The sequence below is a fragment of the Nicotiana sylvestris genome, chromosome 10 (assembly GCF_000393655.2).
Source record: "Nicotiana sylvestris chromosome 10, ASM39365v2, whole genome shotgun sequence".
Lineage (NCBI taxonomy): Eukaryota > Viridiplantae > Streptophyta > Magnoliopsida > Solanales > Solanaceae > Nicotiana > Nicotiana sylvestris.
In genome coordinates, this window is record NC_091066.1 from 135,116,075 (window position 1) to 135,130,590 (window position 14,516).

Genomic DNA, 14,516 nt, shown 5'->3' on the forward strand with positions numbered 1-14,516 from the left:
GAAACATCCCAATGGGCAAGGCCATCGACGACAATGTAAGTTTGACCTCGTTCAAACTACGACGGGAGTCTAATTCGATGACAGGTCGAAGCAACACCCCACTGGCCAAAGCCATCGACGAAAACATAAGTTCGAACTCGTTCGAACTACGATGAGATCCCGCCTCGACGACAGTTCGAAGCAACATCCCAATAGCCGAGGGCGTCAACAATATCATGTATGCGATGAATGAAAGAAAAAAAACACAAGCCGACAAAAGTAAATTTTACATTACAGCAAAACATCATTTACACTGGCCTCTATAAACGGGCCCAAGTACTACCCGTGCAAAAATCCCTAAACAAAAGCAAATACAAACTAAGACTAAACATCATCCCTAGCGGGGTAAGTGTTTTCGTACCACGAATCTGAAGTAAGGCAATTCGCATCATCAGAGTTGATATCATCCCCGTCAGGTGTGAGGGGGTCGTACCCGCATGACTCATGAGCTACATGAGCTTCGGTGTGCACAACCTGAACCTCCACCTCAGTATCCCTTCCCAAGGCATGAAAAGCCTTATACACATAAAGTCGAGCCTCCGCATGGACCCACAACTCGTATAAACAATAGGGCACAATCGGATCGGCTGAGGCGCGAGACGTAGAAGGCTGAGAATGTCGACGCGCATTCTCCGCCCTCAGCGAGGCTATTTGTCTGTCTAGTGCAGTCAGTTCTGCCTCCAGTTCTTTGACACGCCCTTCGAGCATTGCCACCCACCGACCAGAGGCTTCCTTTTCCTCAGTCAACTCTAACTTAACAATGCGGAGGGCATCTTCTAAAGATACCTATTTAGAAATAGTTGCCACCAGCTTATCAGCGCTAACGTTCAGCTCGCCTTTAAGCCCCTCAATCTCCGCTACCTTTGTACTCAACTCAGCGGTCAAGTCGGCCACCTTCACCAGTAAGTCGGCATTCTCAGCCGTCACCCCCTACTCAACTCGAGCTTGTCCTCTTTCGCCTTAAGGGAGACCTCTAACTCACTATTACGGGCGACAACCTTCACGAGCTCTTTGTCCCTATCCCTCAGCGCCTCAATCTTGCGCTCCAACTGGTCCTCCTGCTGCTTGAGCCCCTTACGGAAAACTTGAAACTCAGGGTCCTGATGGTAAATATCGGCCATCGCCTGGTGCTTAGCCCGATACTGATGATATTTGGATGACATCTTCTCATAAAGGCCCGTCCTTCTCCTCTATCGATGCTCTCTCTCTACCTCTATGATGAGGGTCTTACAAAAAAGAAGGGAAGAAGTCAGAAACAAAGTATAAAACGACGATTATCGCACCAACCCAATGACGAAAAGAGAAGGAAAGGCACCTACCTGCAAGGCCATACCAGTGACCTTATGAGATAACTCCATGTCGCTCCTAGCCCTAAGCATCTCGCTTTCAAGAGCGACACATAGAGGAGCTAGGGCCGATGCCACTTGCTCGTTGTTCAGTAGAAAGTTGTAGTTCCCTGGAATGACCACATGACGGTCAGATCCGTCCATCCTAACCTCCACATGGGTATGGCGACTCACAAATTCATTAACATCCTTTGGGTCGATATCTGAACCTGAGTCTCCACCCTCAACACGATGTCCCCCAATTTTGGACGACACACCACCCTCAACAGAGCACACTGAACCAACTCCTCGGCCAACTCCCTCCACTTGGGGAGATCTCCTTGACAAAATGGCATCGGCCATGAACACATGCACAGGGGCTGTCCGGGACACCCTGCTGCCATTAGCATCCGTATCCATGCCTTTCCCCAACTTAATCCTCCTCCTTTTCCCCGACAACGGCTCGTCCCCGTTAGAGGATTCATCCAAAGGACGTGAGGTCGGTATCGAAGAAACCTCTTCCCTCGCGGACATGACTCGAGACGGATCTCCCAATTGGATAGGTTGAGGGTGACCCTCTCGAACAGACTCACTCAAGACAAATTGCGTATCTGCAGTGGCAACGGTTTGTTGAAAAGTGGGGACTAGCGCCCTCCGCTTGGAAGCACCTCGATCTGTCATCACAGAAGTTTGTACCATTAAGTAAGGTCGCATGGCTAACGAAGTAGTAAGCAAGACGTTTACCTGAGGAAACGTTAGGGCTATAACGTTGCACGAAGGCGAGCCAAGTTCGAGTTTCTGCTGCGTGAGGCAACAGGCGGGCTACCCAATCTCTGGTGGTGAAGATGGACGACATGACCAACCGTCGTTTCTATGAAAATTATTTTTATGTGCGGACTGAACATATTGTGGTAGACCCAACGGGATTCCCTGAGAGATGGAACTTCGCACGCAAGTTTGTGTTTTGTCAGTGAAATGTTCGATTGTTTTCTGCGAGTACTAAACTTTATCTCGTCTTTACAGCTGAGAGATGCCCTCTACGCCTGTCAAAGGTATCCGTGAATGGGTGGAGGCCATACTTCCCCATACGGTGGGGATTCACACATGGTCGACCTTTCACGAGAGGTTCGGACGCAGACCCCTTACAGGTGAGATGTCGCCTTTGCTTACTAGTTTGTCTCTTCTCCCCCTTTTCTTTTGTTCAGCCTCTTATGTGTCGTTTGTCATTGCCAGGGAGAGTGCGGAGAGCGAGGGCTCATCCGTTAGCTTTTCACCAGCCGGTCGTATCTACTCACCCTATCGCAGTTCCCATTGCTCAACCTTCATCGAGGGTCGCTTCAGTTGAGTCTGCAGCCTTGGTTACTCCAGTGAGGGCCGCTTCTCAGGAGGAGGTTCCGACCGGTATCGTTCGTCCAACGAATGAGTCACTGTCTACTGGAGAGGAAAAGGGGTCGTCGAAGAGGCGGAGGGTAGAGTTTATGACGGCGCCCCTACAGTAATTCATTTGGATGACTCTCCCCCGGTGGGCTCTGGAGAGGGTGTTATCACGGCTCCCCCCTTAGGGGCGAAGCAGACCATTGAAATTGTCGGTGGTCGCGATCAGCAATCGGAAACTTTTGGCATTATTGATGATCAACAACCTATCGTGGTAGAGAATCAGACTTCTGGGGCTGTCGTTGTGATTTCAGACGTGCCCTCATCTTTTACAGCGGGTCGTGTTTCCTCTTCCGTAGCAGAAAGGGGGAAAGGCGTGGTGGTTGAAGACTATGAATCTGAGTCCGATCTGGACCCTGACAATGTTAGGATGTTTGAGAAGGGTCTTACTCATTCGGTGGTCAATGAGGGGGGCTCGGCCCGTACTCTTCAGATCCCTTCTGGTGTTAATCTTTTGGCAGAAAAGGGAGGATATGGTACCGCAATTCAGCCTGTTATGCTCCAAAGCTAAGAATGAGTCCCTTCGGTCCTTTCCTGATGCCGAGTTGAAGGACGAGGTGTCCGTCATGGGCTTAAGGGTACGTTAGATTTCATTTTCACTTTATGCTTTTGCCCTTCTCAAAAGTACTAGTTTTAACCTGTCTTTACATTTTCCAGGCATATATGGTGGAAGTGGAAAGCATTCAGGCCAATATTCGGGCAAGGATTTTCTTGAAGATGCTGGAGAAATATCACCACTATCGCGATAGGTGTCGCGAGATGCATGAGCGGCTAAGGACGGATCCCCGTAATCGGGCTCTTGGTGAGGAGTTGGAGAAAAGGGACCAGGAATTTATGCAGACCATCCGCAGCAAGAGCGAACTCGAGGAGCAACTTCGAATTAAGAACGAGGAGCTCGAGTTGGGTAGGGGGTCACAGAGGAGTGTGAGCATCTGCAGGGTAGGTTGAGGTGATGCAGTCAGAGATGGATCAGAACTTGGTCAAGGTCGAGGCGATGAGCATGGAATGGATGAGAAAATTGACTGCGATGGAGAGCAAAATCGCTGGATTAGAGAACATTGAGAGTGCCTGGTCTGAGGCTTTGGCGAGGGCGACTACCCTGGAGAACACCATCTGCATTCTCCAATCCGAACAGGAGTTGGAGACATCGACAACTACCCTTATGGAGGCGAGGCTCGAGGAGCACATCGACATGATTGATCAGGAGGCATCGGTTCTGGGAGATCGGGTCGCGGCCCTGGAGGCAGAAAATGAGCGATTATAGGCTCAGGTTGAGCTATCTTCTGCTGCCATTACTTGCCAAATACATGAGCTCTGGGTTTATGCTGAAGCCCAATGGGACATGTATAGGAGTTTGTGGGAGGTGGGCACCGCGACTGAGGCTGCTTATGAAGAAGCGTGAGCGAAAGCTCGGGAGGCTCGCGTTAACTGTGGATACGATGCGACGATGCCCGAAGTGAATGGGGATGCGGATGATGGTAATGGAGAACTTCTTAGAGACGGTGATGATAGTGGTGATGGTGACGGCGGTGAAGACACCGAATGAAGAATGTTGCCCTTTGTTTTTATTTTCATTTTGTTTATCGACTGTCGTCTGTTCGTTTTTTTTTCTTTGGTTGGCCTGGGCCATATGTTTAGCCCCAACTGTGACTTTACATGAATAAAAGTTCTTTTCTTCGCTATTTGCCTTGTACTTCACTTTTTATTTCAACTGTTCATGGCTTCGGTGTGAGATAGATGCTCGTCTAACGAGCACCGATTTTTCTTTTCTTCCGGTGGTTGTCGACCTTTAGGGGTGTCATTTCAAACCTATCAAAATATCAGTCCGTCGCCGTTCGATCGAGGTCGAACTTTTCTTTTCATTTGGCAAAGGCCCTTAGCCTTGATGGGTGTTATTTCGAACTTATCGAAATAATGGCCCGTCGTCGTTCGAGCGAGGTCGAACTCTTCTTTTCATTTGGCGAAGGCTCTTAGCCTTAAAGCGTATTATTTCGAACTTATCGAAATAATGGCCCGTCGTTGTTCGAGCGAGGTCGAACTCTTATTTTCATTTGGCGAAGGCCCTTAGCCTTGAAGGGTGTTATTTCAAACTTATCGAAATAATGGCATGTCGTCAGTCCCAGTTTCTGGAGAGTTGGTCATCTTTCGTGGGAGTACCAGTCCGTTTGGTATTGTTTGCACCATATGGTGCAACGCTGGTGAGTTGAGGTGTTGATGTTTCGTTTAGGTTTGTGCTGTGTACGCCTCATGGTTTTCTTGTCCGACTCCTGCCGTCCAGCTCGGAGATGTTACCGGCAAGAAGTATTTCAGCTGTGTTGAAGCAATTTTTGTCCTTCAGCCGAGATGTTCCTGTGTACGCTTGTCCACGCGGGTCTTGTGTGCTTGCCTGGACAAAGAGTGGGAGGTGAGGATGAGATTTTCTTCGCTCCCGCCCGGTGATCCGGTGGGCGGGAATACAGGTTGGTAACATCGTTTGCTTTGTTTAGTATATCGATGGTTGATGGGGCGAAGGTTTCCGAGCTCGGTGATCTGGTTTGACTCTTTTTCCTCTTCTGTGATGCTTTTGTGTCTCGCGTGGGTTGGGTTTTTCCTTCGTGCTCCTTTTGGTGAGTGATTGTATTTCTTGATTTCGATCTAGGAGAAACTAGGAAATTTTTACTAAGAAATCCCCACAGACGGCGAAAAATTGTTTGACTCAAAAGATGTTAAAACCTTTTGAACAAATCAATCGAAGATGAAGGGGTAAATCTTAGTCAAACATAATTAATTTTGGATCGAAAAGTTAACAATAATGATTGCATATGAGACGAAAGAGGCAAGATTGATCTTATTTAGATTCAGCATTGTCTTTCTCATCAATTGATGAGGAAGTAAATTTACATATATTCCTCGAGAGCCTTTCCTCGATTTCTTGAAGATATATGTAATTAACTTTTTGTCATCCTTTTTTAAGAGAAAATGGAGAAGCCCCCAAATTGAGGCTATATAAAATCGAGGCCCTTTTACTCTTTGCTTGACTCGATGCTTTCTTGTCACTAATATGTTCTGGTCGTGATTTTAGGCGTTACTCTTTTCGATTCGTCGAATGGCACAGAGGAGAAATGGAGTGTGCTCTAATGACTTTCACTGCCTAGTTACTGAGACGGGGTGTCGGGCAACCTGGTCGTGTTGGTAAGATTTTTACCAATACAATAAGAAAGTTATTATTTGACAGTATTTGGTTACTCAATTTCTCAAAACGAAAGTCATTTTCTCATCATTATTACCAATTTTTAGATAGATATTCTTTTAAAATTATTTTCTAACTTAAATGCCAATTAACTGCAAGTAAAATAATTGCAACCTTAATGATTCCCGCAGCGTCAGCCATGCGGCATGGGTTTGTCAAAGAACTTATTGGGATACTCAAATTTCTAGAAACATATGTATAGTAGTATATTGAATTTCAATAAATACACTTAAAAGACTCATCAGTTTACGGGAATCATTCATTACTTCCGTTCATTTTCTATTTTTCTTCTACTTGATTGTACCAGAATTTAATTGTAGTCTTTGTCATTTATTTATGCTAGTTGACCTAGCCCTCAGGTTTGCATCTTCATTAATTTTCATTTTCTCCAGTAGCAATAAAACACCTTTTTAAATGTGCTATAATGACTGAAATTTAAATACTAGTAGTGGATTCAGATAGTAATAAAAGATACTCCCCGTTCATTTTTAGTTGTCCACTTTTAACTTTATAGTCCCCTTAAGAAAAAATAAATGAAATATATATTTTACAATTTTACCGATAATAATGATAGCATTTCCAAAAGTCTTGGGAAATGATTTGGATAATGAGTATTTAATGATAAATGTAAAACAGAAAAGAAAAGATTGTCTTTCTCTTGATTTAGTATAGGACAAGTAAAAATAAAAATGTATTTTTAATATAGTGGACAAGTAAAAGTGAACGGAGGGATATTAATAATACTATTAATTTATCCTTTCTTTCTTTTCTTTCCCTTTTTCCCTCCTACCCGTGTTCTTTTCACCATTTCCTTGGCAATTTCGTTTTTCTAAGTTTGGGAAAGTTGGCAAGCATCATTCCTTTTCTCCTTCACCATAAACACTTCTACTTCTGACTTCAAATTAAGAATTGGTTAGTAAGTTTGTTTCACACTCTAACACATCCTTTGGTTGCCGGAATATGTCCTTAAGAAATGGTGGATATGAAATTATTTCTAACTATTACTCAATGAGTTGATGAAGCTTTTCTAGTTTAATGAAACTTGATATTGTTTTGTACTTGATTTTAGACATCCTTTGAAATATGATGCTGAGAAGTATTTTTTTCTTCCTCCCATCATTTATTCGTATTAATAATAATAATAACAACAACAATAATTATGCCTTACTCCCAAACAAAGTTAAGATCAACGATATAAATTCCCACTTCTTTCTTTAAGCTCAACTCATATATATCTTCATCATGCCAAAATAAAATAAGAGTAGCAATTGATAAATATAAGTTAGTATAATAGTAATAATAAAAAAATAGTAATATTTAAAGATTATTCCTAACTAATAATTATCACATATATGAATCTTTTTCTTTCATTGTCACATATCTTTAGCAAAGTCTACATTAATTCTAAGAATTTATATGTCTTTTGAGGCAACTTGGTTTCATGTGATTTTAGGTCTACCTCATTCTTTTTTTTAACACCATCATTCACCATAGTTTCACACCTATGGACCGATATATCTGTAGGGCGATGCAAGCCATGACCGAACCATCTCAAGCGATATTCTCTTACTTTATCCTCAATGCGTGCTATTTGTACCATATGATGAATGTAGTCATTTTTAATCTTATCTAATCTTGTATGACCACACATCCATCTTACCATTTGTATCTCTGCAATATTTATCTTGTGTATATATTGAAATTTAATGTCCCAACATTCATATCAAATTATAACATTATCGGCTTTATATTTGAATATATATATCTATATATATATATATATATATATATATATATATATATATATATATTTCATCTTAGTAGGCATCCTTCTAGCATATAGAACTATGATAGCACTTCCCTATTTCAACTATCTGATTTTAATCCTATAGGTAATGTCTTCATCAATCATTCCATTATCTTAAAAGAATGAGCCTAAATATCTGAATTATTTGCATTTTGGCACTGCAATCGCATCTAGTCTCGCCTCAATGTTTTTCTTCCACTGCTGACTAAACTTACAGTGCATGTATTCAGTCTTACTCCTACTTATCCTAAGGCCCTTACTCTCCAAAGTGCTCATCCAAAAATGGTGTAAACAAATAGGGCTTTAATGCTAAACCTTGGTGTAAACCCACTATTATAGGAAGTTAATCTGTATTTATAAGTTTTGATGTTGGTTGCTAGCCTACCGTAACTCTCCTCCTTTTTTAGGCTTGGGACAGGCAATGTGAGCAAGTCCACACTAATTGAGTTGGTATTTATGGGGAATATTTTGTATATACCCACTTTTGGGGCTACCATTAAAGTTGTACACAAATTGTACAAAATTTTGCAAAGTGTACCCACTCGGATCTAAAGTAGTTCAATCTCTTCAATGCAAATTCAGAAATCAAATCGGAAGTTCTTTTATCTTTAAAATGTAACTTAAGAAATTCGAATTTGAAGTAGTTTAATTTGTTCACTGAAAGTTCATAAATCAAATCTAGAGTACTTTTATCTTTCAAAGGTGTCATGACCCGGAATTCCCACCGTCGGGGCCGTGATGGCGCCTAATATTTCACTTGCTAGGCAAGCCGACGTTAGAATAGTTTATCCATTTTAACAGTTTAAACTAAAAGATATGAAAAAACTAAATAACTGATATAATCTAAAGTATAAGTGCGGAAGCTAAAATTGCCAAATATCTGCTACAAATCCCTGAACCTGGCATCACAAGTGCACGAGCTAGTAGAATAATACATACAAGTGTTTGAAACAAATACAGAGCTGTTTGAATAAAAATACACAGCTAAATAAAGGAAGAGAAAAGGACTCCAGGAGCTGCGGGCGCTGAGCAGTTGTACCTCAAGTCTCCGATGAGCTAATCAATCCAAGCACGCTAATATCCGCCGTTGGGACAGACTCCAAAATCTGCACAAGAAGTGCAGATAGTATGAGTGCAACCGACCCCATGTACTCTATAAGTGCCAAGACTAACCTCGACGAAGTAGTGACGAGGCTAAGGCGGGTCACTCACACTACAATCTATACGCAGTATATAATAAAGGTAGAAAAAGAAAATACGGAATATGGTAAGAAAAGTCAACTGCAAAAAAATAACTACAGCCTCACGTTATAAACTAATGTCATCCAAAATTACCAATCCTTAGCATTTCAAATGAGAATACCGAAAACCAAACACAACTCAAGAAATGAAATCACATAGGTTGTTGCGGCGCGCAACCCGATCCCACCGTACAATATAGAATCCTCCCTTATTTACCGTAATAACATCAATAGCAGAGATAATATATAAATATTGCAGCGCGCAATCCGATCCCACCACATATCAATATCAATATCATAATTCACCCTTATTTCACCATATCAATCCATTCTTATTCCTTTTGTTGCGACGTGTAACACGATCCCACCATATCAGTATCAATTACTCAACGTACACAGTCAAATTAATAATTCAAACCACGAAACCTTTACGATCAATAAGTACCAAACTGAACAAGAAAGGAAAACCTTGTACAACACAGGAATCTACATAACTGATACTACTCAGCGAGTCAAATCCGGTAATTGACAATTAAAAGGGTTCTAGTAAGTCAATTTAGTCAAATAGTGGGAAATCATGAAACTATGAGAAGGTCTAACATCATTAACAGGAGAAGACATTGATTAACAGGTAGCAGGTAAGCATGAAAAGCATTTAGAGCATATAACAGTTAAAACAATGAAAGAAACAATTAAGGAGAAGCGGAAAATCAGGTAGAAGAGATAATTCGGTGGCGTATAAGTACTCGTCACCTTGCATATACGCCGCTCACATGAAATTTATATAGCATATAATCTGAGGGTTCCTAATTCCCTCAAGTCAAGGTTAACCACTCTACTTACCTCACTCTACAGTCAATTCAAAGCTCTACCGGGACCTTTCCCCTAGAGTCCGCCTCCAAACCACTCATATCTAGCCACAACTAACTCAATAATTATCAAATATTACTAAAGGAATCAACTAAAATGAATAAATTTAGATTTTCTAATCTTTCCTCCAAAAAGTCAAAAATTGACCCCGGACCCCTCGGTCAAAACACATGGTTCAGACTAAAATCTATTTACCCATTCAATCCCGAGCCCGATTATATAATTAGTTTCGGAATTCGACCCCAATTTGAGGTCTAAATCCTCAATTTGTAAAAACTCTTAATTCTTCCTAAATCCCTAGTTTTCTACCATGGAAGAACAAAGATTAGAGCTAGGAATTAATGAATGATGATAGAAATGGAAGAAAATGAGTTAAAGAGTACAAACCTATGAATTGGTATTGAGTTTTCTCTTCAAAATCGCACTTAGGCCAAGCTATAATGGAAGGGTTATGAAAAATGGGAGAAATCCCGTTTTTGAAATATTTAAAGGTCTGGGCGTCAGGCCTTCTTCACGTTCGCGAAAGGCCTGATGCGTTCGCGATGTGCAGCAGCCCAAGTGGCTTACGTGTTCGCGAGTCCCTCATTGCGTTCGCGAAGGCTGCTCCCCTCTGGCCTTCCCATTCGCGAGCCAGTGCTCGCGTTCGCGATGAAGAAATAACTGACCCCTCCCCCAGGTCCCGTGCCTACGCGTTCGCGATAGGCTGTTCGCGTTCGCGAAGGGTAATGTCCTCACTGTTTCGTGTTCGCGACCAAGACTTCGCGTTCATGAAGAAGAAATTCCACCCAGCCCTATTTCACTCTTCGCGTTCGTGAGAGTACCTTCGCGAACGCGAAGAAAGAAACCAGAAGATACCTGAAACTACAAAAAACCAGATTTTCTAAGTCCAAATCACTCTGTAGCCTATTCGAAACTCACCCGAGTCCTCGGGGCTCTAAACCAAACATGCACACAAATTCAAAAATATCATACAAACTTGCTCGCGTGATCAAATCGCTAAAATAACACCTAGAACTACGAATTGAACACCAAATCAAATTAAATTTTCAATAGTGCTTTAAAACTTCTATTTTCACAACCGAGCGTCCGAATCACGTCAACCAACTCCGTTTCTCACCAAATTTCACAGACAAGTCATAAATATTATAATGGACCTGTACCGGACTCTAAAACAAAAATCCAGACTCGGTATCAATAAGACCAAACATTAATCAATTCTTAAAAATCATTAAACTTTCAAACTTTTTATTTTCAACAAAAATTAATAACTCGAGTTACGGACCCTCGAATTCGATTCCGGGCATACGCCCAGGTCCCAAATTACGATACAGATCCACCAGGACCATCAAAATACGAATCTGGGTATGTTTGCTCAAAATGTTGGCCGAAGTCAACTCATACGAATTTTTAAGGTAAAATTCTTATTTTTATCAGTTTTTAACACATAAGCCTTCCGGATCAACACCCGGACTGTGCACGCAAATTGAAAAAGACTAAAATGAGGTTGTTAAGGCTTCGAAATATAGAATTTGGTTCTAAAACATAAGATGGCCTATCGGGTCATCACAAAAGCCAACTTCAGAAATGTGAATCTTAAGTATTTCAATCTATTGAGCTCAAATTTATGATTCAATGCCTAAATCTACTTCAAATGAGCTCAAATTTGAAATATAACTTTTAATTATCATAAAGAACAAATCGCAATCATCAAATTATTAAAATAATAAATTTAACAAACTCATTTTGCAACTAAGAAGAAGAAGAAGAAGAAACTCTAAGCGATTAAGAAGAAGAAAACAACAGTAAAGAAGAAGAGAAAATTGTATGTAACTGAAGTTATCCAAAATTAGGCATCAATTAAACTTTTTTAAAAAGTAAATACAAATACAATAGGTGGCGCAAAACTGGATACCACATAAAAATCTTACGGTATTTATGAAGTCCCGACTAATATGAATTTGTAACATGTAAGCCCATCAAAGAGGGAAACATTTTCTACCGGAACTTTTAACCGAATGAGTATATATATATATATATATATATATATATATATTAACCATTTGGTCCATCAAGGGAACAATGAAGTGACGAAAACATCATAATTCGAAATGCTACATTAGTGCTGTATTCTAGCCCGGGCCCGGGCCTTCGTGGGCCAAACAGGCCGGGCTTCGTGGGTCTAGGCTTCGTGGGCCTGGGCTCTGGCGGTCTCGGGCTTCGTGGGCTCAATGGGTGGAACCGGCCCGTGACGGGCCTAAGCCCACATGGTCATGTGCTTAACGGGCCGGGCTCGTGGGCCTAGCGGGTTTTTTTTAAGGCAATTTCTTGTAGTATCATGGCTATATTAAAAATATATATGTAGTATATATGTAGATCTAATTATTAAAGTGCTTGACGAAAAAGAAAATAACAAAACAATAGTAAAACACTAAATTGTCATGCATAATATATTGTCTTGTAGTATATATATTGTATCTTATGTATATATATTCTCTTATATATTTTCTTGTAGTATATATATTGTATCTTATGTATATATATTCGCATAATATATTGTCTTGTAGTATATATATTGTATCTTATGTATATATATTCTCTTATATATTTTCTTGTAGTATATATATTGTATCTTATGTATATATATTCGCATAATATATTGTCTTGTAGTATATATATTGTATCTTATGTATATATATTCTCTTATATATTTTCTTGTAGTATATATATTGTATCTTATGTATATATATTCGCATAATATATTTTCTTGTAGTATATATATTGTATCTTATGTATATATATTCGCATAATATATTGTCTTGTAGTATATATATTGTATCTTATGTATATATATTCTCTAATATATTTTCTTGTAGTATATATATTGTATCTTATGTATATATATTCGCATAATATATTTTCTTGTAGTATATATATTGTATCTTATGTATATATATTCTCTTGTAGTATATATATTGTATCTTATGTATATATATTCGCATAATATATTTTCTTGTAGTATATATATTGTATCTTATGTATATATTGTAGCTTATAAATAATTCTAAGTAAAGACAAAGAAATATTGCGAAAAGATATTCAAGGGTAGAAGCAATAAATTTTATTACCAAAAATGGCATATCTTTCTTAGTCATCCTTCCCCCAATGGAATGAGCACAACAAGGTACTAATACCACCATTAGAAGGAAAAAAACTAAGGAAGATGTGCCAAAATACAAGTTACATATTAGTCTATGTATTATCTCTAACAAATCTCATAAATCCTTCAAGGTTCGGAGGAGGTTGCGTTGGTGGTGGTGGAAAAGAAGCTTGTTCATCACCACTTCCGGGCGAAGCCGAATCCTCCGCAAGTTCCGCTATCATTTCTTCATAAGCTTCATCTATCGCCGGTTGTGCTTCTGCAATTCCAAAGTTTCTTCTTTCCGAGCGGATCCAATCTCTAAACAGTACTGATTTTTCCAAGCTATCCCTCATAGACGCTCTATGATCACCTATTTGCAGTCTTGCTTGACTGAAAGCGCTCTCTGATGCAACAGTTGAAGCTTGAATTGATAAAATATCCCGAGCCATCCTTGCAAGAACAGGAAAATGTTTTTCCCTTGCCTTCCACCATTCCAAAAGATCAAAAGAGCCGTCTGGATTCTCCTTTTCAAGTCCCTGAGACAAATAAACTTGAAGCTCATTTAGATGTGAAGTTTCATCATAATTTTCACCTTGAGACCCCCTGAACTCCGTCCAAGATTTAAGAGCTTTTAAGCCCGCAACTCTTTTAGACGATTGTGAGCTAGACGAAGTAGGGGTTGGAATAGTTGGCCTAGCATGCTCTAAGGCAAGTTGATAAGCATTATAAACTGTTTGAGCATTAATTTTAATTGAAGCTTTTGCATCTGCAAGTGTAGCAATTTCCTCATTTGAAAGATCTAAAGCCTTATAAATATTTGAATACCAAAAATGAGGACCTCCCAATTTCATTGTAGGATTTAGCATTGCAGCAAGACCATAAATAGGAGGGATAGGAAAAAAATATTTTTTAAACTTTTGTTTCATTTCATTTATAGCAAGTTCATAAATGTCCCCACCCTCACCAAATTCAACAAACAAATCAGATAGTGCTGCAATATAAACTAAACAGTTTGAAATAGTAGGATAATATTGCCCAGAAAATGCATTTGTAGCAATTTGAAAATGTTCTAAAAAATCTAAAAGAATTTTAACATTCGTCCAATCTTGAGTAGTAAGCATTTCATCATCATCCTCACCACCTACCCGAGAATTAAACGTTGCATTAATTGGGTTTCTATATTCATATGCTACTACTAAACTTTCGTACATACAATTCCATCTAGTCGGGCAAGGTTTAGGAACCTTTCTTTCTCTAAGGCCATATTCATCACATTTTTTAAAATACTCTCTAAGTCTACTTCTACGGTTTGAATAAAAAAGTCAATTAAGAGCCATTCTAACCTTTTCAATTTCTATGTTTAATATTCGCATACCATCACCGACAATTAAATGATAAATATGACAAATACATCTAACATGAAAAATATTAG

At 39.8% G+C, this 14,516-nt stretch overlaps 1 protein-coding gene across 1 annotated transcript; it reads right to left on the reverse strand.

The window, feature by feature from the left end:
- Positions 1-363: 363 nt before the first annotated feature.
- Positions 364-1,160, reverse strand: LOC138879996 (uncharacterized). Its single transcript, XM_070159644.1, has 2 exons — positions 1,011-1,160; positions 364-825 (listed from the first exon to the last, which is right to left on the reverse strand). Exons 1-2 carry the CDS (start codon positions 1,158-1,160, stop codon positions 364-366), a joined length of 612 nt encoding a protein of 203 aa, XP_070015745.1.
- Between the last annotated feature and the right edge of the window lie 13,356 nt (positions 1,161-14,516).

Bases quoted from the DNA above. Each gene is read 5' to 3' on its own strand.
- LOC138879996 (XM_070159644.1), bottom strand. From the start codon at position 1,160: ATGGCCGATATTTACCATCAGGACCCTGAGTTTCAAGTTTTCCGTAAG. The intron at 826-1,010 runs GTCTCCCTTAAG...ATTTCTAAATAG, and splicing joins CCCGTAATAGTGAGTTAGAG to GTATCTTTAGAAGATGCCCT.